At 40.8% G+C, this 25,465-nt stretch overlaps 1 protein-coding gene across 1 annotated transcript in view; it reads right to left on the bottom strand.

Annotated features, from left to right (window-relative positions):
- FASN (fatty acid synthase) overlaps positions 1–25,465 on the bottom strand; it is a 57,711-nt gene that overhangs the window by 31,046 nt on the left and 1,200 nt on the right. Inside the window, exons 2-11 of the mRNA XM_063456196.1 lie at positions 14,614–14,749; positions 13,937–14,089; positions 6,370–6,543; positions 5,602–5,802; positions 4,475–4,597; positions 3,205–3,320; positions 2,923–3,057; positions 1,857–2,313; positions 1,190–1,377; positions 156–345 (exon numbers count right to left, since the gene is read on the bottom strand). Of these exons, the coding sequence (XP_063312266.1) occupies positions 156–345; positions 1,190–1,377; positions 1,857–2,313; positions 2,923–3,057; positions 3,205–3,320; positions 4,475–4,597; positions 5,602–5,802; positions 6,370–6,543; positions 13,937–14,089; positions 14,614–14,740 (1,864 nt within the window). The 5' untranslated portion in view covers positions 14,741–14,749. The remainder of the gene's footprint in view (positions 1–155; positions 346–1,189; positions 1,378–1,856; positions 2,314–2,922; positions 3,058–3,204; positions 3,321–4,474; positions 4,598–5,601; positions 5,803–6,369; positions 6,544–13,936; positions 14,090–14,613; positions 14,750–25,465) is intronic.

The raw sequence follows: 25,465 nt of genomic DNA, 5'->3' as shown, positions 1-25,465 counted from the left end.
CACAATGTTTCTTTGAACTGAGATACGTCTATCTAAGACAAATTCTTTGTCTTTTCAGGAAAAAAAAAACACCTTATACTATATAAAAAAAAAAGACTGTGATATTTAACTTTACATTTCAATTTCAGGAGACGTTTGTTGTGTATTTTACATACCGACAGCAGCCATTCCTCCAGCAGGAAGTTTGGCCTCCTTGATGCATCGACCTCTCCAATAAGCAGCGAGAATGGCCTCGTTATGGCTGAGGGAGTTATCGGCGTATCCACAAGCTAATTCTCCAACTGAGTGGCCAACTATTCCATCTGGTTCTAGTTTCATTGATTTAAGCAAATCAATCTGGGCAATCTGCAGATTAAAGGAAACTCTGGTGTCTGTCTTTTTCAACCAACAGGCACTTCTGGCACCATAATAATTTCTTTCAGCTTATCAGGAGCTCCCCATTCACAAATCGTAGTGAGAAAAATACACACATTTTCTCTCTTGGTTTTGTGAATTAGGAGCTCCTGATAGGCTGAGCACCCCTGATCAAGGCTTCCTGTTTGACTCCTTAGACTGTAACGGACGTTCAGAGGCAGAGTTGACCAACGCTGGAAGACTGGAGTTAAACCTTTTGTTAATAGTTTAACCCTTGAAGGTAAGCAAGAGCCAGGGACCTACTGCCACCATAACAACTTAGTTCCAATTTTCTAATGTCAAGCGCTATGTTTTTCATCAATTTGGGCTATAGTAGCTCTTGTGTGTGATTGCACCAGTCGGGTTAGCATTTGCTCCCCACATGCATCAATGAGCCTTGGGGCGCTCATGACCCTGGTGCCGGTTCACTGGTTGTCCTTCCTTGCACAACTTTTGGTAGCTCCAACCACTGCGTACTGGGAATATCTCACAAGTCTTGCTGTTTTGGTGATGCTCTGACCCAGTTGTCTGTCCATCACTATTTGGACCTTGTCAAAGTCACTCAGATTTTTTCACTTGCCCATCTTTCCTTCTTGCAACACAATAAATCCAAGAACTGACTGTTCACCTGCTGCCTCATATACCCCACACTATGACAGGTGCCATTGTAATGATATAATCAATGCTATTCACTTTACCTGTCAGTGGTTTTAATGTTGTGGCTGATCAGTGTGTGGAATTTTATTTTGGTGACCAACTCGAGAGTCTACATAGAACTAAAATATAATTTTCCTACCTGGATAGCAGCAAGACCCACAAAAGCATGGACTGTGTCTTCAAAGGTGCTGTCATCTGCATTCAGGAGAAGCTCAGACACTTTTAACCCTGTTCCCTTAAGTGCCTCATCAGAGCGCAGGATAGATTCTCGAAATGCGGGAAGGTTCATAAGGCTATGGCCCATTCCCTTCCACTGTGTTCCCATTCCTACAAAGTTTATAAATGTGATAGTTTATGCGAGTCAATGACATTCTCATCATACATCAGTCTTCACCTCCAGGTGCAGTAAATATTGTTAAGCCTAGTTTGATCAATATTATCTCCAGTTTTTATTATTATTTAAAGGATGACCTATTCTTTAAAGAAACTTACAAGTGCAAACAATCTACCTATCTTGGTGGTGACCGCAATAACATTTTGTTAACATGATAAAGCAATTCAGAGCAGTCTGTTTTTTTTATTGAGTGGATGCCCCTTGCCAGTTCGGAATTAGAAAGTCTGCTTAAGTATTTTGCTACCAAACCGGACTTGATCAGCATTTTCACCAAATTATTTTTCCTAGCATGCGACTGGCATATTTTTCCAGATAAGCCATTAGTTAGTAGGTCTATATTTATCACACTGCATTTGTTTTTAACATAGAAGGGAATGTAGAGCAAATATATTTGACAAGCATTTTTATTTACCTGAGCAGATGTACCAGAGGGGTCTTCCAGAGGACTGCGCCTGTTGGACCTCCTTAATGTCACTGTCTGTTCCCACAATTGTGTAACCTCGATATGGCATGGCTGGCGGTGAAACCCCAGATATATCATTCAATAAGTGTATGAAATTGTCAGTAGCCAGGTCTCTACTTTGCTGTAACAGGCTCTCCACTGATTCTTGTGTCCTTCCACAGATTTGGACCAGTCGAGGGAGTGCAAGGGTTACCTGATCGGAGGACTTCTTCTCATTGTGTTTGAGAATGACATGCACGTTTGATCCACCAAAACCAAAAGAGTTGATACCAACAATTCCGCCTTTAACTGGGGTGGGTTCAGACACAACTTTGATACGTCCATCCTGCAGGGCAGGGATGTCAGGGTTTGGGTTTTTGTAGTGAATGTTTGGAGCCCAGACTCCATGCTCCAGGGAAAGAATTACCTAGGTTTCAGAAGAGACGATAAAACGAGACAAAATTACACAATATTAGTTGCATGTCATTGATCCATACAATACTGACTTTTCATAGCAAAATACTACAGAAACCAAGATGTATATCTATATATACCCTGTGCACGGCAAGGTTCTAATTAAAATGTTGGGAAGCCAGTGCAAGATAAGACATCACTAAAAAAAATATTCCATTTCTCATTAATTCCGGTTTACCAATCCAGGAAAGTGTGACATGTAGTAAGTATATATTACAGACACTTCAAGGATTTTCCTTCATTTTTCTTTTATCTGTAGTTCCATTTGGCATAAAGATTGACAAAAGAAAAAACAACACATGTAGCAATTTTGTTTTTTTGGTTTGGTGTATATTGTATGTTTGGTGATTCTAACGAACAAGGTGTGCTATAGGAATTTGCTGAATCCGCACTTGTTTGCAGCTGATTACTGGATCTCCAGGGCGTTGTATTGAACTTAGGGCAGATGGGAGTGGCAGTTAGTTCTGTCTACATTTCACCCAATTCCATCCCCAATTCTACACACATTAGGACAATCAATGTCCTAATGAGTCATCTGTATTCTAGTCAACAGCCTTATTACCTTGGCCAAAGCAGCAAGACCAGAGGCCGGCTCTGGGTGTCCCATATTAGACTTGGTGGATCCGATTAACAGAGGTTCCCGATCTGATGTGCAAAATACACCGACAATGCCGTTGACTTCCTGAGGATCCCCAACCTGCAGAGGACAACAAGAAGAACACACCGAGTCATATGAGGTTCAGCTGAAGGCATGTGGCACTAAAATGGATGGGATCCCAAGTAAATGTACCACCTATGGAGAGCAAATCATGACAATATGATCTTAGGAGACTTTTTCTATTACCTTTGTGCCTGTGCCATGGGCTTCCACATATTCAACCTCACTGGTCGGGATCCCCGCGTCTCTGTAAAGAGAGGTCAGCAGTTGCTGTTGGATCTCTCCAGATGGGAACGTCACACCTGTTGACAAATAAAAAGTAAACGATGGACAGCTCCCTGGGTTTTGTTAGAATAACGACGACCCTCAAATTATTATTATTATTAGAATTTATATAGCGACAACATATTCTGCAGCGATTTACAATTATAGAACAATTTTATAATCTATGAAGATTTGATGTAGGCAGATATATATCATTATTCCAAAGACATTTACTGGTAAGGTGGTATAACTGGGATTAAGTTCAAAATGACTGTTTCAAACAATTCAGAGATATATGTGTTAACATTTACTCCCAGTGACCGGACATAAATATCTTATTGTACTAGGGGGAGCACTATGTGTCCATGCACACATTTTTGTGTAAATATGCAGCAGATAACATGCTTGCATTTGACTGATACCTGATGATTTTTATACTAAGCACCAAGTTTTTGTTGACATTTTAATTTATAATGATATTTATTTATATTCACAAATATCTTCATTTCAAATAACTGACATATATGTGTCTGCGCTTAGTTTATTACTGCAACTGAACTTAAAGGACCACTATAGTCACCCAGACCACTTCAGCTCAATGAAGTGGTCTGGGTGCCAGGTCCCCCAGGTTTTAACCCTGCAGCTGTAAACATAGCAGTTTTCAGAGAAACTGCTGTGTTTACATTTGGGGTTAATCCAGCCTCTAGTGGCTGTCTTCCTGACAGGCGCTACAGTTGCTTCAGCAACGCTTAATGTAAAAATCGCATTGAGCATGCAGAACGCCCTTAGGATAGCATTGAGTAATGTTTTCCTATGGGCGGTTAGAATGCGCATTCGGCTCCCCTCGGGAGTTGATGTCGGAGGGGGAGGAGAGGTCACCAGCGCCGAGGGAGCACGGTGCTGTATTAAGGTAAGGGGGGGCCTTGAGGGTGGGGGGGACCCTAGGACTATATAGTGCCAGGAAAACAAGTTTGTTTTCCTGACACTATAGTGATCCTTTAACCCCTTAAGGACCAAACTTCTGGAATAAAAGGAATCATGACATGTCACACATGTCATGTGTGCTTAAGGGGTTAAACATTGATGTTACTGTTGTATGTGATATAAGTATTGTAACATATATATCTTTTTAAAGTATTTATAAGGGTAAACCTGGTTAGATAATGAGAATATATTATTCTATACAACACACCTTGCTCTTTATATCCATCAGTATTGCTTCCCGCGTTTACAATAGTTGCGTAAACTCGTTTTGCCAAAGACTTCTTGGTGACTAATACTGCGACAGCGGCTTCGGAGCGACAGTACCCGTTTCCTTGTAAAGGATAAAAAGCAAAACGTGAGCGACAGCTGTTGATTTCGTAAGCAAACTACTTATCATCCAGCAAGTCTTAACAAGAAAATATTAAAAGCAATTTATGTATGGACTTCCGTAACAGCTAATGTTTAAATGTCCTACCTAACTTTCTCTGTTACAGCTTTATTTACTAAAGTAAGAATATAAAGTGAATTTCGAATTTGAGGACAGAGAAGCTGACTTAATGAAATGTTCCAGTTTGCTTACTAACCCTGTTAGTGGGAAACCAGAGGACATGGTCCTAGAATTCCGCTGTAAGGACATTGAATCCACCTTGTTAACCACTATAATTAGAGGGATTGTACATATGTGAACTTAAAGAATTATTCATGCTACTTTGAACTAATTTATTATAATTGATCCTCGACCTGTGATTTTCACCCCAAATTAGCGCACAGCAATACGTTACAGAGCCACCTGCAGTTTGCACAGATATTTGGAAGTACTTACATGTGTATACATGTCAAAGTTCTAAATTGGAACCCTGGGCAGCCAATCAGCCACACACAGACTGTAAGCTAAAGCTCCTGTGACTTTAACACATTTATTGCCAAACAGGGATAATTTAAACTTTAGTATCCAGGAAGAGGCAATGTCATCAGATGTAACATTCATTCACATAACGTCAGCACACACACAAACAAGGCTACATGTGCACACATAAGTGGGGCTGAGAGCATACGGAAAACCAAGTGAAGTCTACAGTTGATTGCTTCATATTTACAACTTTGCTCTTTTTATGTAAGCCATTATTCTTCTCTAAACACGTGAGCGATTATTCTGCTCTTTATACATGTGAGCAAAAAGTCTGCTCTTTATACATGTGAGTCATTATTTTAGTTTATACATACACAAGCCATCATACTACCATTTGTTGATGTGAGCCATCATTCTGCTTTTTCTATATATAAGCCATTATTTTGCATTCTATATGTTCTATTTTTTTTTTAATGTTCTCTTACCGGATGCATCAAATGATTTGCAGGTTCCATCAGGACTCAACATTCCAAGTTTCATGAACTGTACAGAGGTATTGGGCTTCAGCAGCACATTGACACCTCCTACGATGGCTGCATTGCACTGACCGTGGTGGATGGCCCTGTAAGCATTCTCTAAAGCCAACAAGCTGGAGGAACAAGCAGTGTCGATGGCCAGACTAGGACCTGGAAAGGAGAGCAATTTCCAAAAAGTGAAGAATAAAAGTTAAAACTGTCGACCTGTATACCACTACAGACGTGATACACAACACTGGCACAACGACCTATCGGGATGGTTAACTAGTCAACGACTAAACTTGCAGCTACGAGTTCAGACGAAATAAAGGGCTGATGACCCAACCCCCTGTCAGGGATACGAACCATGACCGCAAATACAGGTCTTAACGTAACAAATGATACCACGGTCACCAGTAGACAACCACAGACAACCACGCACACAAAACATATACTAGACGCGAGACAGCGAACGAAGGTCACAAACGCCCATGAGGCAGAAAGCAGTTTTGTATTGAATTGAAAGACAAGCCCAAGGTTGTGGCAATGTGTCTATGTTATCCGAGGTCTAAATGCAATCTCAACGCTGCTATACTTTTACCATACTGATACACTATGATGAAACGAATAAAATGTAAAACAATGACACAAAACGTAAATAAAGATCGTCAAAAAAAAATTAAAACTGCATTTTCTAAGCACTGAATGTCTGTGTCAGTCATTGCTTTTTGATGATACCTTTTAAGTCGAAGAAGTAAGAGATACGATTGGCGAACATGGCACGTTGACACCCGGTCATGCTGTAACCAAGCAACTCTTCTGGATCTCGACTGAAAGCTTCTCCTGCTTCTGATCCACTAACACCCACCCAGACTCCGGTGTTGGTTCCTCTAAGTTCAGATGGGTTGATACCTAAGGACAATAATAAAATAAACGTGTGTTTTGTTTTTAATAATAATGTACAAGGGAATCACAACACATCCGCAACACATCCACATCGACCAAAAACTGCTGGTCCTTGAGGAAGCCACCGTACCAGAACAAACTAGATATTGTCCAATGCCATGAGTGTCATTGGGGGATGAGGCTAATGCACATCTGATATCTGACTGCTGAGGACATATTTGTACTCATTATGTCTATCTTAACAGAAGAAGGGCAACGGTCCATATACAGAAACATATTTATTTCATTAAACCAATGATACTAAATGAGCCAGCAAGCAAACAAAGAGAAATGGTTTATCACATGGAGCACCAATAGGCTCTTATTTTGCTTACAGCGTCCCTATATGTCTATGCATTTGCTATCAGTCTGGCCTATACAATTTTTAGATGGGAGTATTATTCTCTATTAAGGTCCACCTCATCACTTTGATTGACACCACACTTTATAACCAGTAATTGCCAACAATAAGATCTTCACAGTCTTTTTCTTCTTTTTTTTTTGTCAATCGATTTTTATTTAGGCTCACATTCTACAGATTGCATTTTTGTAATAGTGACATCATCATACTGCTGTGGGTAGAAAAGATAAAGGTATGGTAGAACCAATTATACATTTATCAAAACTAGTATTCAAGCAAACATTTAAAAAAAACAAACGCTTGAATAGTGCTAGACAACATTGCACGCATAGTCACATAGCTATTACGCAGGCCTCTTTTCAGTTCAAATGATGACCTAATGAATCTCAAGTGCATCTTTCAAATAACCAAAAAGGAAAAATTGGATCAGAGAATGCACAAGACTATTAAGAATTAATGAATTAAAATAAAACACAAAGCAGGTCTAGTGTGGCAGGGAGCTTCTGTATTATGATCCAAGTAACATGGCATTAGTATTTAGGTGTGTAAGTAAAATAAACTAATTTTATAGGACACCAATGCCTACGAATAGGTAGCTCAACTCGGGTGTATGACCCCTAATCCAAGGGGTATGTGTAGACAGGCAATACACACATATACGCTTCTCCGCAGTCTTTTAACAAGAAATTGATTGTCACAATGACATGCAGGTTTTGAAATTTAGACTGTATATCTCCCAAAAGACGGGGTGTCCATTCTTGTAGGTCTGATCCTAAGCATCACTTACACATTATAATTATGAACTGGAATCCTGTTTAAAAGTCATATTTTTTTACTCTTACACACACCTGTACATCTGCTCATTAATGCAAATATCTGGTCAGTCAGTCGTGGGTGGCGCACAATAGGTCCTTTAAACGATTTCGCTTTAGTGTCTTGAAGTGGTAATGGTGCAAGCAGTCTGCCTGTGCAGCGTTTTAGTTTGTTTTAGTTTCCTCAATCACCATATTACAGGCCTCGCCGATCACCATATCTTAGGCCTCCTCAATCCCCATAGTTCAGGCCTCCACAGTCACAATATCTCAGTGTGGCGAAAGTAACCTCACCACGGGCTGCTGGAGGAGCCTGCTTGCCAGCCTCTTGCCCCAGGACTATGGGCCCTGTAAAAACCATGGGAAACGACTTAGTTCGTGCCATTTTACTTTGCTGTTCGGGAGCTGAACTGACACATGAACTATGGACCACCCGGGGGCTTGTTAAGCCCTATCATCACTTCTTAACGATTTTAACCGCAGTTTTCTAATTGTTGGTCTGGGTTCCATCTTGTTCCCGCGAACGCAGGCAGCGGTGTTTGGGTGTCGAGTTCATGGAACTGAAATCGGACACTGAAACTTCCGAACACCGCTGGACTTCCATCATCGCCTGCGTTCGTTGCTACACCACCTGGAAGGGTACTGTTCAGTAGAATCGTTCATCTGGATGAGGGGAACAAGCTCCACGGTATGACGATTGACTAGGTTTGTTTTTAAACTACCGAACTTGACCGACCGCAACCACTTTTTCCCTGGAACTGTTTTTTGGGCATAGGACCATGTGTGCGATCGGTCAAATTATGACTTCCATGAAAACCCGAACCCCTAAACCGATCTGGGTGATTTTTCAATATGTTGGTCACCCAAATCAGGGCTGTCAGGGGATGTGAGGTTTTATGTGTTTTAGGGGTACTTTTGGGGTGTTTGTAAATTGTATGTTTTTCTGTACCTGGAGATAATTGAGTTTGTACAGTTCCTCACTCACTTATCTCTCAGGCACAGGGAAGGAGTTTGTGACTTGTATAAATTCTGTAACTGTGCTGCTATTAAACAGACTACTTCCCAGCATTAAGCCTTGGCTCATGTGTGGGGGGATTGCTATCCTGCTCTTTGGATTAATATACCTGCTATACTCTCTTGGAGGAGAGGTCTTCCCACTGGGAGCTGGATCTAGGTGTTGGTTCAGGGTGGGAAGGAACAGTGAGACCTGAGCCAAGCTGCGGCAGCTAACGAGGCTACAGTGGTTATGGTGTCCGGTGCAGTGCTTTCTGTACTCTGTAGGAAGCGTGATTGGCAGAGGTACCCAGTCGAGGTGCCAGTGGTCTGCCACACTCAGGCCTCCACAATCATCATTTCAAATGCCTTCACAATCACCATATCACAGGCCTACACTATCACCATATCCCAGGCCTACACTATCACCATATCCCACCCAGGCCTCCAAAGCCACCATATATCAGGCCTACACTACCACCATTTCACAGGCCTACACTATCACCATATCCCAGGCCTACACTATCACCATATCCCACCCAGGCCTCCAAAGTCACCATATATCAGGCCTACACTACCACCATATCACAGGCCTCCACAATCACCATATCCCAGGCCTACACTATCACCATATCCTAACCAGGCCTCCAAAGTCACCATATATCAGGCTTACACTACCACCATATCACAGGCCTACACTATCACCATATCCCACCCAGGCCTACACTATCACCATATCCCACCCAGGCCTCCAAAGTCACCATATATCAGGCCTACACTACCACCATATCACAGGCCTCCACAATCACCATATCCCAGGCCTACACTATCACCATATCCCACCCAGGCCTCCAAAGTCACCATATATCAGGCTTACACTACCACCATATCCCAGGCCTACACTATCACCATATCCCACCCAGGCCTCCAAAGTCACCATATCACAGGCCTACACTACCACCATATCCCAGGCCTCCACAATCACCATATCCCAGGCCTCCACAGTCACCATATCTCAGGCCTCCACAATCACCATATCCCACCCAGGCCTCCAAAGTCACCATTTGTCAGGCCTACACTACCACCATATCACAGGCCATCACAGTCACCATATCTCAGGCCTCCACAGTCACCATATCTCAATCTAAGAAAGTAAGTTTGAGATGTGTTGGAACTGGAGATTACAGCATGATTAGTCAGCCAACAAATCTGCATAAACTAAGTGATGCTATCATGTCACCACGGCCCTTGGATTACAATGCGCTCTTTCTAGCACCTTGTAGAACCCATACCATAAAGAATGGGGTGGGAGGGGGGGGGGGGGGGGGACAAAGGAGCGTCCTACCCAGTATTAGAAAGGTTTACACAGTAAAGTGGCCATTGATTGGATATATTGATAGAACAAATACCCTCACACAAGGATACAAACAAAATAATAACAAAGTATTTAACCAGGAAAGGTACATTCAGATTACTCTGGTTTCCAAGTATGTCCTGGGGATGTTACCTTAGCCCAACATCCAGGGGTTGTTACTATCACCCAATTTAATGGTACTCATCAAAAACAAAAGAATACACCCTTAAAAACAAAATGTAAAAAATCACACATGAAAAACACGTTCTATATCATACTAGGTATTTAAATGTGTTCCTTAAAGTGGAAATATGATATAAAATATAGAGATGGATATAGAACAAACTATATAAAAATACTACACAACCAATCAACATACAAATAATAGATATTTATATGTTTTGCAAAAACCCTACATATATTATAAAAGACATTTTTTTTGTTTGCTTGTTATTGCCTCTGGTAACGACTGCCTGCAGGAATTTATATTTGAATAGCAAATCTGGACTTGCATTATGAATTTCAAAAAGAATCAGAAATTGAGTAGCTTCTAAACGGTATTCTTTACATTACAGCAAAGACGTCGCGGACCTATATGCACATAGGCACTACGACCTTATATATTTCACTTTGTCGCCTAAAAACATTTTTCTATAAATTAGTTTAATTTCATAAATTGATGTTTTTTTTGCAATATCAGGCGAAGTGGGTCAGCTGATCAATGTCATCCAAATATGTTAAAAATAGGAGTAACCGGGGGGCGGGGCCGGGCCGCCAAGCTGAGCGGTCGCAGGACAGCTCAGCTCCTGCACATAGGGCCACAAATAGCCCACAAATAGCCAACAAAGTGCACTTTTAAGGGGAAATCCCGGCAATTACCTGCGACCCTCGATGTAACCGGGCTGCCGAGACGAGGAGAGGCTTGCTCCCGCAGTTCTAGTCCCTCGGAGGATGGGGCCCGCTGCACCAGGCGAGACCTATACTGGCGGTGAGTGAAGCGGACGGCCACCGCAACACTATCCCGCCCGACGGAGCCCGACCCGCGTGAAGAGCCGGTGGACCCGGTCCTGCTTCCCCCCCACCGGACCGGGGGGGTGATCCCGGTCCAAACCAAGCCAGACTCCACTACCCTCGGAGACACAGATAACGGGTAACCCGCGACCAGCACACAAGATGGCGGAGGCCATGCGAGCACAGCAAGCTACCTCGAGCACAGACCGACCAACAGCCTTCCTGTATTCCTGCATGCGGGGTGGTGCCACACGGGGTCCCTCACACCCAGAGATGCCCCTGGCATATGTCACCCTCCAACTACCACACCTATGTATGCCACCGTTTAGAGGCCCGCTCACTCTTCTTCTGAACCGGGCGCTTCTTCATACACCCAGGGAGAAGCCTGGGACGCTCCTGCTGTTTCGGCACTGATACCTTTAGCCGAACAACTGACCGACTACTGTAACGACCCGGCGGAACCCTGGGCCCACGGACCTGGTGATGGGCCCAATGGCAAAAGGCAAGAGCACCTACACAGGCCTCAGGCCGACGACCAGCGGCCCTAGACAGCAGGGCAGCCACCAAAGGGATTGTGGCGCAGCGACACCAGCCCACAGCGACCGCCAACGGACCCGGGGCGCACATCAGCGGACTGACACCTTAGACCTACAAGCCAGGAACCGGCATGGGCCAAATGGGACTGTTCTGTGGACTAGTAGTACCTGTTCTCTCTACGTCCCCCTGCAGGAACTCTCACCAACTCACGCTTTGGATACCCAGTTTCTGCCACCCCCCCCCCCCCCCCCCGATTCTGGATGGGCTACCATAAAGAAGCCTGCTACCACTCTTGTCTCCCTGCTTACCGCATGGTATAATGTTATCTGGGCTGCAGAGATGCTTTTGCCAGCTAGCTTAACGTGATCTCCCATATAAACGTGTCTTTAATCTGCATGTAACCTATGGTGTAGTTTTACCCTGTCTCCCACTACCAGGCATATATAGCTCTGACATGACGACAGATCAGGGGGTTCATTACCCGATAACTGCAATTTATCACGTAGTCTAGCCGGAACCTGCATAAAATTCCGTGTTTTCCAGTAGCTGACACCGCAGACTCTTATGTGCCCTAATATACCTTTTACTGTATTACCCATAGTGTGACATCATTACCTACAACAGCAATCGTAGTAACGCATGTACACCCATCACTCCCACATAGCAGACCCAGACCAACGTTTACACTTTAAAGCGAGGACACTCAACGTAAATGTTCAATTAATGTTCTTAATCGACTGATATTCGTTTGTATTAACTAATCAAAAATGTGCTCTGTTCATCCATTATCCTATGTAACAAATGTTTTGAAACCTACGTATGGAATGCCGTTGGGGTACCATATGTACGCATGTAACTACTATAAGCACTGCAAAAATAAAGACTTACAAAAAAAAAAAAAATAGGAGTAACCCGCACTCTTCTCAAATACCATACCAGGCTGGCAAACCCTAGTACAGGGGTAGGCAACCTACGGCACTAGTGCCATGCATGGCACTCGAGGTGCCTTTGCACGGCACTCAAGGCTGCAAGAGCCAAAGAGGCTCTGGCCTGTCAGGAGTCCCAATGAAACTTCAGATATCTGCTAATACGAAAAGGTGGTGAAGGACAATCCTCCATTTATGCATTGCAGCACATAGAGCAAGTGATCTCAGATCACTTCCTCCCAGCACTTGTGAATGGGAATCCACACAGGAGTAGAGCAGCCCACAGCTTCCTGTTGCAGCTTCTGTCCTTGAGCTGTACCTGGCCAGCCTGGTCCCCACTAAAACCCAGGGAAGCCTCAGAGCTGCAGAATAACCCTCCCCTCATACAAATAATACAAACACACACACAGTCCGCACAAACACAACACCACCAACAATCCACATACATGCACACAACCCCACATGCAGCCTCTCACATGCAATACCCCAAACAGCCCCACACATACACACACTATAAAATACACAATGTGACATATCCATCTACACACACAATTCCACAAGCAGCCCCCATACACAGCCCAAATTCATAGGTATTATACATGATACACTATTAATGGACATATACAATATAATAGCTCATATACGCACAAATACAACGATACAAAGCAAATGCAGTATAACATGCACACCTCAATTTAAAGAAATAGGACCGACACGCTACGGGACATTACAATCATATTTCGGCACAGTGCTGCTAAAAGGTTGCCTACCCCTGCCCTAGTACATAAATAAGAAAGCAAAAATTATTCGGGCGCTCACCGGTAATTACATGGCAGTTTTAATGAGAAACAGTAGGGACTTTTTGACCTCCAAATATGAAATAATTCATGCTACTAGAGGAAGTGGAACTTTCATATTAGCAACATGCAGGAAATGTTTGGACTCATAACACGGAGAAGGCACCGCAGTCTATCAGCACCATAACTACTACATAAACATGCAGTCATTATGGTACTTTGAAGTTTCCTTTAAAACGGTCTGTCTAAGCACTGCAACAACTTTGCAAATATCGTGGTGAGTAGTGCACCCTATGTGATGATGGCTGTGGGAAAAACTACTTATCTCATTAATTTATTTGCTAGGATGAGGTTTGCGGGTAAAATTAGATCATATCAGACTGAGACACTTCTGATGGAAAGAGGGTCTTCCTGGTGGGGACATGGTCTGCCTGAATCTGCCGTCAGTTTCTCTCAGATGCACAGCTTCATAATCTTTGAAGGTATTTCATTTTTTTATTTAAAGCATTAATAAAACAGGGATTTTTTTTTTTATACCACTGAGTCCATTTAACGGCATCTGCTCTTACCTCCATCTACTACGGCCTCGTAGCAAACCTCTAAAAGCAAACGTAACTGTGGATCCATCGTGTGCGCTTGTTTGGGATGTACACCAAAAAACGAGGCATCAAATTTGCTAATGTCTTTCAGTTTTCCGTTCCTTGATGGTAAACCGTAGAGACCTGGAAATCAAATATTGCAACCAAAATTAACAGTTCAGTTTCATTTTCATCATATTTTAAATGACACCCCGCCATCCTAAAAATATATATATATCTATAAAATAGTATAATGACTTGACTTCAACATAACTAACTGTACTTATAGTTTGACACTATATAAAGCTCTTTAATACTTAGTTTTAGATAGATAACATTGTACATTAGCTATTTGAATAGTATCACTTTCCAGGTCCTTTAAGGTAAAATCAAGGTTTAGCAGGTAACCAGAGAGCAGTATATGGATCCCGTTATCCTCTTAATATCTCCAAGCAGGCCTTAAACGGCAAATTAGGGAGCCCCATCTTCCTATACCTCCTGGAACTTTGCCTCTACTCAGCGACAAGCCACAGTTGTGCCTTAAGAATATCGCTTGATTAACACATTATTTTTTTATAAACATAACTGGGTACCTTTTGTTTCATCATTTACACCTTGTTTGATTTTTGAGAAAACCTTAATATATTATTCTTTCATTTTTCACATACCTGGTCTCCACCTCCTGTCATCTTCTGTGACCATGTCCACCCCACCGATTAAATTCTCCCAAAATTCCTGTAGATTGTCTGACTCTGGCAGTCTTCCTGCTATCCCTGCTATGACAATGTCCTCCATCTTTAAAGCCTGCGGGCATTAAAAGGGCATTAATCATTTACAGCCTTTAAGGACACTATGATCAGGTACTACACATGCTTAACATCACTGATACCTTTAAAATGGCTGCCTGCTGGTATTTTGCGACAATAGAATCAGGCCACAACACTGCCCATGTTACAGAGATAACTATTCCCCCATTATTCATTTAACTCTGCACATTTGGGCACAGTCAACAGTTATTCTGTCCAGCAAGCAGCGTGCTTCATTTTAACTTTACAAAATATCTCCTTGGTGGGACACTGTACGATAGATCGGACAACTAATATGGGACCTTTAAAGATGCAGGTTATTAATTGTATGAATCTCCAAGCCAAGATTGGCCACTTAAGCATTACTGTCTCTGCTGGAGACAGACAGGCAGACAGACAGACAAACACTTCTTCATCCTTCATCTTTGTTAACAACCTCAGTAGTAAGCGAGAGAAAGTTTTTGACGTTTTGACAAAGATTTGACCTTTTACACCTGCTGCATGACACCATAACTTGAACAGACTCAAGGCTACCAAAGTGCAAATTTATTGTACTTTATGGAAGAAAATCTTGTAAATTACTGGGCAGTTTGATATAGAATTTATTCCTCTATTACTGGCAATCGAGCTGAGTAAAACAATGAGATTTTATTATACCTGATGAGGTCCCTTTAATTCAGATTTAAAGGGTAATAAAATGTGTCTAATTATGTTAAAGGAACACTATAGTCACCTAAATTACTTTAGCTAAATAAAGCCGTTTTAGTGCATAGAGCATTCCCCTGCAATTTCACTGCTCAATTCACTGTCATTTAGGAGTTAACCCCTTAAGGACAGAGCTTCAGAAGCTTGTCTTTCACTTAATGACAACGGCATTTTTTGCATTTTTTGCTATTTGCGTTCAACTGCAATTTGCATTTTACTAATTTATTGCACCGACACATATTATATACCGTTTTTTAAAGGACAGAAAGGGCTTTAATTTGATGTAACACATGTATATATAAATGCTTATTTATTATAAAAAAAATACAGAAATATGCAAAAAAATGAATTTTTGTGTGTTTTTTTTACAGTTTTTGCAATAATAATGTGTACATAATTAGTGCAGGTTAAGGAAAGTAATTAAAAATAAATTCATTTAGTTGTTCTGAATTACAGAATATATAATGTGTCTGGGATTTTCAGTTTTTTTTGGTAGTTACAGGTCACAAAGCACAAGGAGTAAAATAAACTTTTTATGTGGAGCGATTTTAGAATTTGGTATGTTTGTCTTGTAAGCCTAATAGCCATAAAAGAAAACAAAATTGCCACACAAAAGTATATATTTATATAAAGTAGACACCACAGGCTATTTACCTAAGGTTGTTTTGACACTTTCTACGTAGCCATTTTACCGCCAACCTCTGCTAAATATTGGAGTAAAATTGTGTTTTTTGGGGGTTTTCGCACACAAACTTATAACAAAGAACTTCTCATGTGTATTTTGTAAATTTGGTGTGTGCTATTCCTGTACAAAGTTTTATTATGTGTTCAGTTACTTCTGCTGAGTACAACGGTACCCCCATTGTATGTCTTTGGCACTATTTCGTGAAGCTACAGTGCCATATAGGAGACCTGTCCTTTTCAGTATTCACAGTAGAATTTTGAGAGACGGATTTAATGAGCCTATGCTTCCATTTGGGGTATTATAGTAGTTTGACTGTTCAAAAAAACCCCACAAAGGCCTACCATTTGTAAAAGTAGACACTCCAGGGTATCTCGTAAGGTGCATATTGTGCCTTAACATGCCCCCATTTTTTTTACCATTACATGCCAAAGTATGTGGTAAAAAATAATTTTGTGCATATTTTACATACGGATTGCATTTTTGCTGGGCATTTTGTATATTTCATGTGTGCCACTAAGTTCAAACCCCCCAAATTATGCTCAGCTAAGTCTTCTGAGTAAAAGGACACCCCCATTGTATGTCTATGGCACTATTTCGTGAAGCTACAGTGCCATACAGGAGACCTGTCCTTTTCAGTATTCACAGTAGAATTTTGAGAGACGGATTTAATGAGCCTATGCTTCCATTTGGGGTATTATAACAGTTTTACTGTTCAAAACACCCCACAAAGGCCTACCATTTGTAAAAGAAGACACTCCAGGGTATCTCATAAGGTGCATATTGTGCCTTAACATGCCCCCATTTTTTTACCATTACATGCCAAAGTATGTGGTAAAAAATAATTTTGTGCATTTTTTACATACGGATTGCATTTTTGCTGGGCATTTTGTATATTTCATGTGTGCCACTAAGTTCAAACCCCCCAAATTATGCTCAGCTAAGTCTTCTGAGTAAAAGGACACCCCCATTGTATGTCTATGGCACTATTTTGTGAAGCTACAGTGCCATATAGGAGACCAAGCCATATCAGTTTTGACCGAACTTTGAATTTTGACGCCGGGCCTATGTGCAATTTCCAAGCATCTTTGCAGGTTTTAAATTCAAACTACCCCACAAAGGCCTACCATTTCTTAAAGTAGACACCCCAGGGTATTTCAAAAGGCATATTTTGAACCTTAGCGTGGGATCATTTTTCCGCTAGCGTGTACCAGGTGTAGTGGTAATAAGCGTTTTTTCTGCCTTTTTGACACACAAAGTGAGTTTGCACAGTATATTTTGCAAACCTTATGTGTACTACCACTGTATAATACTTCATATGTTGCTCAGCTATGTCTGCTGAGTACAAAAATACCCCCGTATGTACCTTTGCCAGGTATATGTGGACATCGGAGGGGCACATTTGGGACAGAGCCATTCCATTTTTTTTCAAATTTTGAATTTTTACGCTGTGCCCATGTCCCATTTTAGAGTATTTTACCAGGCTATATAATCCAAATACCCCATAAAGCCATACCATTTCTTAAAGAAGACATCCCAGGGTATTTCAAAAGGCATATTTTGAACCTTAGCGTGGGATCATTTTTCCGCTAGCTTGTACCAGGTGTAGTGGTAATGAGCGTTATTAAATGTATTTTTTTACTTTTTAAAACTTTTTTTACTTTTTAAAACTATTTTTTAAACTTTTGTTTTGATTATTCATTTTTTTAAAGTTTCCTAAACTTTCGTAAAACTTTTTTTTACAGATTTAACATTTTTCTAAGCTTTTTTTTTACGTTAACCCCTAACTAGCAGTAAGCAGCACTAACAGTAAATTCCCCATTTTCCCATAACTCCCACCCACCCCAGCTAGCAAAATATTTAATTATACAATATTTAAATTAGTTAATTAAATAAATTTAACCCCTGAGGGTTAAAAAATAAATAAAAGTTAATCGTCAGGGGTTAAAAAAAAATTAGAACAGTATAATACTGTGATCTGTATTTTGATCACTGTAGGCAGTGATCGACTGGCAGGGAAGGGGTTAATTTTTATTTGGACTGGGTAAAGGGTTTATTTTTTTACATTTTTTACTTAAATGTTATTAAAACTTTTTTTTAACTTAATTTTTTAACTTTTTAAAGCGTATTTTTAAACTTTTTTTAACGTTAACCCCTAGTTAGCGTAATACTAAATCCCCCAATTCCCCACTAACTTCCACCCTCCCCAGCTAGCTAAATTTATAATTTTAAAATATTTAAATTAATTAATTAAATAAATTGAACCCCTGAGGGTTAAAAAAAAAAAGAATTAACCCTCAGGGGTTAAAAAAAAAAATCAGATCTTAGTAAAATGTAATCCCTGCCAATTGATCACTGTAGTCAGTGATCAATTGGCAGGGAAGGGGTTAATTTTTTATTAAAATGGGTAAAGGGGGGGTAAAGGGGGGGGGGGATTTTAATTTGACTATATTTTCTTTCCACCAGGGGGCAGGATCACTGAAGATCCGGCTCCCTGCACTTCACACAGAACCAGGAAGTGCAGGGAGGCGGAGGTGAGTATAGAGAGCACATGTGCCCGCTCTGGCATGCTGTCAGAGCGGGCACATGTACTCTGACAGCCCGATCCGGTGCTCCCGGTCTGCCTCTAATGCAGAGGCAGACCGGAGCACCATTAACCCCGCGATCGCCGCGATTGCGGCGATCTGGGGTTAATTTTAACGGGTGACGGACGAGGTCCGTCACTCGTCATTAACGCATTCCCCTGAGTGACGGACCTCGTCCGTCACTCGTCGTTAAGGGGTTAAATCACTTTGTTTCTGTTTATGCAGCCCTAGCCACACCCCCCCTGGCTATGATTGACAGAGCCTGCATGAAAAAAAAAATACTGGTTTCACTTTCAAACAGATGTAATTTACCTTAAATAATTGTATCTCAATCTCTAAATTGAACTTTAATCACATACAGGGGGCTCTTGCAGGGTCTAGCAAGCTATTAACATAGCAGGGGATAAGACAATCTTAATTAAATAGAACTTGCAATAAAGAAAGCCTAAATAGGGCTCTCTTTACAGAAAGTGTTTATGGAAGGCTGTGCAAGTCACATGCAGGGAGGTGTGACTAGGGTTCATAAACAAAGGGATTTAACTCCTAAATGGCAGAGGATTGAGCAGTGAGGCTGCAGGGGCATGTTCTATGCACCAAAACTGCTTCATTAAGCTAAAGTTGTTCAGGTGACTATAGTGTCCCTTTAACCCCTTAAGGACACATGACATGTGTGACATGTCATGATTCCCTTTTATTCCAGAAGTTTGGTCCTTAAGGGGTTAAATGTACAAAAACAACACAATTAGACAATGACGAATTTCGTCTTCTAAAGAGAGTGCACAAAATCCCCACTACTAACTAAATACACACTTTACAGACACATCAAAGACAGGGATTTAACGAGAATGAAAGGACATTGTAATCAAAAGATGACATAATCATCCAGCAATCTATGGGTTAAACAGAAACAAAGCCAATATTATTTTTTTGAAGTATGTCATCATCATGGGTCTCTGTAACGTGTACTTATTAACAATAAAGGAGCAGAGGATTCTGGGAGGCAAACATGCCTTTAATAAGATGCGCCATTGCTAGGTCTTCCCATGGTGCCGTGTGTTCCCCTTCCTATCATTACAACTGTTAACAAACCAATCGTTTCCAACTCGCTGACCAGACACAAAGTCCCCTGCATGGTTAACGCCAGACAATATGAGCTGCGAAGTTTAAACATGGCAGGATAAATCTCAGTACGCAGCGGCCTGACACTGATTGGATGCGACAAGGCGCGCAGCGTGCCACAGTGTTACAAACGTCTCGTGACAACAACACACTGACATCACTCATAGTCATCAGAAGAACACATCTCGTGCACACCTTGTAGGGAAAATTGTGGGGAGAAATATTACAAATATTATTTTGTGAAAATGATGGACAATCTCAAGTATTCCTTAATTTCTTTACTAAGATAGACTTTACTGCTTCCACTGGAAGGCTACTGCAGGTATCTACTACCCTTTATGTAACATTGTTAGTTTGTACGGCTTCCACTGTGAAGCTATCGCAGGTATCTACTACTAGTTGCTGACTCAGCGTACCTATTACCAATTTGTGCCAGGTCAAAATATGCAGGCTGCAAAAAATTGAGAATTTCTCAGTTCGGCTATGTAGCCAATATCTGTAATGCCTGGTCAGTTTTAAATAATTGCTGGTTAAATGACTAATCACCCCTGTCACGTTATATGGGCATGTGAATTATCAGGATTCTAATCAAAATAGTCAAACTGCAAACATGGCTGAATTGTTGGAATAGAGCAATATTAATATTCTTAGATTTTAAGAAGCCAATTGGGAGGAATCTGTGATTGAAGCAAAGTTTAGTTTTGAGTCAATGGGGATTTATTCTGAAGCCACGTGATACACAGGAACTAGCTCAGTCGAGATAAGTAATTCTGACGTGCTTTATTTGGAGCAGTTAAAGGGCCACTCCCAGCATTATAACAACTATTGCTTATTGCAGTGGTTATGGTGTAAGCTGGCTATGGGTGCAGTCCCTTATGAGTTTGTCAAAATAGTTTTCAAGAGACCCTGGGGGTCTCCAGGGCCTGTGAAGCCTTACTCTGAATGGTAGGTATATAGGCTCTATCACTTTCCTATCACTCCCAGCCTTTTATGGCTGTCCAAGGTTGGATCACGAAGGCAGGGAAATTTCAGCATTTCAGCATTACACGAGAGACGTGTATTATACACACTGTAGCTCACAATTAAGAAAATGGTATTTTGCCCTATCATTTTTAGGCAGGAGAGACCCATTTTTAAATCACTTGCAAATGGTTTTAGGGGTAACAAAGAGGCGACAGCAACCAAAACTGCTTGGCACCATTACAAGGATGTACGGTGGTTATGGTGTCATTTAATAAACAAAATGCTGGAGATTCTTTAGTTACTTTATACACAGGACTGCCTACCTTAAATTGTATTTGATCTTTTATACACAGGTCAGAAAATACAGTTCAGTGTGGCTAAGCTTAAAGGTTCACTATAGGGTCAGGAACACAAACGTGTATTCCTGACCCTGTAGTGTTAAAACCACCATCTAGCCCTCCTTGGCCCCTCATGCCTCCATAAATATAGTAAAAATCTTACTGTATTGAAGCCTGAAGCTGTAACTCTGCATGCTGTTTGTCTCAGAAAAACAAGCAGTCAGCTGACATCATCAGAAGTGGTAGCCTGATCCAATCACAGTGCTTCCCCATAGGATTGGCTGAGATTGATAAGGAGGTAGATCAGGGGCAGAGCCAGCATGATTCAAACACAGCCCTGGCCAATCAGCATCTCCTCATAGAGATTAAATGAATCAATGAATCTCTATGAGGAAAGTTCAGTGTCTGCATGCAGAGGGAGGAGATACTGAATATTTTGATGCATTTTAGACAGCCATGACTCAGGAAGGATCTCTAACAGCTATCTGAGGCGTGGCCAGTGGAGTTATCACTATGCTGTAATGTAAACACTGCATTTTCTCTGAAAAGACAGTGTTTACAGCAAAAAGCTTGAAGGTAATGATTCTACTCACCGGAACAAATTCGATAAGCTGTAGTTGTTCTGGTGACTACAGTGTCCCTTTAATTGCTTATAACTTAGTAATTGCACATAATATATTTGTTTTATATATAATGCAAAAAGACTAATTTCTTTCAGTTAAAGGACACGATAGGCAATAAAACAAGTTTAGCTTAATGAAGCTGTTTTGGTCTATAGATCGTGCCCCTGCAGTCTCCCTGCTCAATTCTCTGCCATTTAGGAGTTAAATCAATTTGTTTATACAGCCCTAGACACACCTCCCTGCATGTAACTTACACAGCCTTCCTAAACACTTCCTGTAAAGTGAAATCTAATGTTTAAACTTCCTGTATTGCATGTCCTGTTTAATTTAGAATTTTTTGTCTCCTGCTCTGTTAATAGCCTGCTAGACCTTGCAGGAGCCTCCTGTGTGTGATTAAAGTTGACTTAACAGAACAGGAGGCAAAATCGTCTAAAGATAGTTAACATCTGATTGAAAATGAACCCATTTTCTTTCATGCAGGCTGTGAAAGTCACATGCAGGGAGGTGTGGATAGGAATGCATAAACAGAAACAAAAGACTTGAGACTTGAGACGTGAGACTGCAAGGTATGATCTATACACCAAAACTGTTTCATTAAGCTAAAGTTATGATGCCTATAGTGTTCATTTAACCATTATTTGAAATATTACTTTTTTCCAGCTGACTTACTAATTACTCAAGCAAACTTAAATCAGGTGAGGTTATTTTTTCAGCCATTTGACTATTTGATCTCCTATTTACTTAAAATTCCAGTTCACCCTCCTGACTTACAAGAGTAATCAGATGTCTACGGTTATGTGTTCAATTAAATGACTAAACAAACCATTTTGATTGGTAGTAATAAAAGCAGAGAAATATCACACCACCAACAGCAGAATAGGTGAGTGCGCAAATTTAGCCCTTGTGGACAACAGCAATGTGCTTTCAACTGTACGCAATGATTTAACGTTAAACGAGTCATCGCAAACCGTTTTAATGTTGGGGGGAAATTGTATCATTAAATTAGATGTCTTTGCCTTAATTATTGGAGTAGCAATGGTCTTACTAAAGATTATGTACGAAAGCCATGTGCGGTCACCGTACGATTTATTGCTGTCCACAGGTCTGTCCACAGGTCATTTCATTTCAATAAACTCTTCTGTCCGTTCCTCATGCTGGCTTGCTAAAGTAAACTAAATAATAATTTGGTAAAGGTTGAACTAGCTGATCTCATTGTATGTTTAAAGTTAGTTGTATTAAAAAAAAGTAATTTGTTAAAGGGAGAGCATCACTTCACTCCTAGGCATATGTTAAAAAATATTAGGCCCACAGACTCCATCTTCCCCATGGTCTACTTTCAGTTTGTCTCAAACCCAGTCTTCAAAGACCAGCAAAGATCTAGGTATTACCCCTGACCCAATTGGAAGAGAACCAGGTAACCCTAAATCACCTCTGTGGATTTGTATGAAAAGCTGTGGCACTTTGTCTAGTGGGGAGGTCCACATTATTTGAGCAGCCATACATTTACGTCTTTCCTTCAAAATCAATGATGTCACCAAGACCCACACAGTCAATGACAACACATTAAATCTGAGGGACATTTAGGAAAGTGCAATAAAGATGTATGTTTGAGCCATGTATCATCTCGGCACCAAACAGTGAAACCAAAAGTTTCGCTAATTTTGATGACACTTCCCCATTGAAAAAAAACACAGATGTTTCTCTGCTACAGTATTCCAAGGTAATGAAATGTTCTGCACTTGGGTGTCTGAACAAGAGACTTTTTACTCCTGGCAGTAACGTTGTGGTGATATTGCAAATACTTACCTTCTGGAGTCAGTCAAATGTATGGGGACTTTTGTTCATCAAAATTCCCAGTAAAAAAAATAAAATGCTTCTATTTGGCAGCCCAACATTTGGATATTTGGAAAATGCATCAACACCGTTCACCACTTATTTTACATAGTCTACAAATGTCCAAGTGTTCGGTCTCAAATGTGACCAGAAAGAATGTCTTCTTTTCAAGGGAGACACAACTGAAGAAAATTTTCCCCACCAGTATTCCAAAGCAAATACGCATCTCCCAGTGGTACCCAAAGGGATCTCCTTAGCTTCATCACCACCAACTCAACAAGCTCTTCTCAACTAATCTCATGCTGAATGCTAGTATTCCCCAAAACTATCTTGATCTTCAGAGGACGTGAATTGTCTCAGACATCTCAAGGACCATAAATGTTTTTTCACGTGTGTAACATATGTCATAAAATATCTGCTGTACACAAGCCATGTGGAATGTCTTAAAGTTAGGGTTCTCTAGGCCCAATATATACTTAATTTTAAGTTTTCCTTCAATAAAATTTTCTTTCATCCCAACAATATGAAAGGCCCCCTACTGAACAGTAACGTATATAGGTGATACACTGTAATTTGGAAAATACAATCTGGTGGTCATATTATTCCGAAGAGTTTGCAGTCTAGTGCATGTAAAATATTTTGTAACATTAAATGCCTAACATTGTTATGAGTCATTGTTATGTCATGTTATGAGAAGTTCTTTCTTCATGCCAAGTGATGTAAAAGTATATTGTAACAAAATTGAGACAAGAATCGGGTAAACATCATGAGATTCTACCCCAAAAAGTACAAACTATTAGTATGATATAAAAATTTGCCTCAAGAAACCTAAGATTTAATTAGATAATGATCGATTCTTACCAATGGAACTTGTACTTTAGTAGTATAACAATAGACCCAACTCTGTAAGTCCTACAATCAGATTAACAAATATGCTAGCCTGAGGAGCTTGCAATCTATAATACGAACTTTCAATATTGAAATTGCAGAATGTGATACAATGGGGGAAAAAAAGGAAAAGGGTGAAATTTTACCCCTCGGTTGACTCAAACTGCTCAATAAATTTCCCTGTAAAACAAATAGACACGGACAAACAATTTATCCCTTTATGTGTCGATTTAGCAAAGTCGACATTTGCGTGACGCATTGAAGGAGCATCAGGATACCCTAGATGGAGATTGTGATGGCGTTGCAGTTTTTAAAAACTCAAAGCTTCTTTGTGTACACTGAAATGCATGGTAACAAGCAGGGTCTGCCACTGGAGGTGGGAAAGAGGGGGGCTTTTGGGGGGGGGTACTCTTTTCTCATTCTCTTCGGAAAACGAGAGGCTGATGAATGAGCGATAGAAAGCCACACAATGTACCTTGACTGGGCCCCAGGCTTTCCGGTAGATAATATGTGTGCCATTGCACCAAGTGTTAAGGAGGGGGCAAGTGGGTTAGGAGGGGGTGACTGGCTCTCATCCAATGGAAATATTTGGGGTTTTAACTCCTGATGAGACAGAACATCTTCCAGTTGACAGATTTTCAAGGTTTGCTAGAGAAGAGATACAAATTGTCCCTGGTTTAAAATGGGGCATATGAGGCATTTGGCTTAAGGGATTATTTGCAGTCGGGCCTAGCGAGCCTGGTTTGATTACAAAGAGATCTTCAGTAGATCAGGATCCAATGAAATCACCACAAATATATACATATATAGATAAACGGTATTAAGGGACGATAATATGGAACTGAACAATGGATTTACAATATATTCATGTGTTTATTTAAGACAGGTGCTGTGTCGGTGATAATGTCACCAGATTTGACGAATGTGAGGCGTCATAAATCACCTTTTGCCCACGTTTGGGGAGGGACAGATTTTTTT

The sequence above is a fragment of the Pelobates fuscus genome, chromosome 5, assembly GCF_036172605.1.
Source record: "Pelobates fuscus isolate aPelFus1 chromosome 5, aPelFus1.pri, whole genome shotgun sequence".
Taxonomy (NCBI): Eukaryota; Metazoa; Chordata; class Amphibia; order Anura; family Pelobatidae; genus Pelobates; species Pelobates fuscus.
Note: the sequence above shows the minus strand (reverse complement) of the source record. Positions and strands in the feature narration are given on the sequence as shown.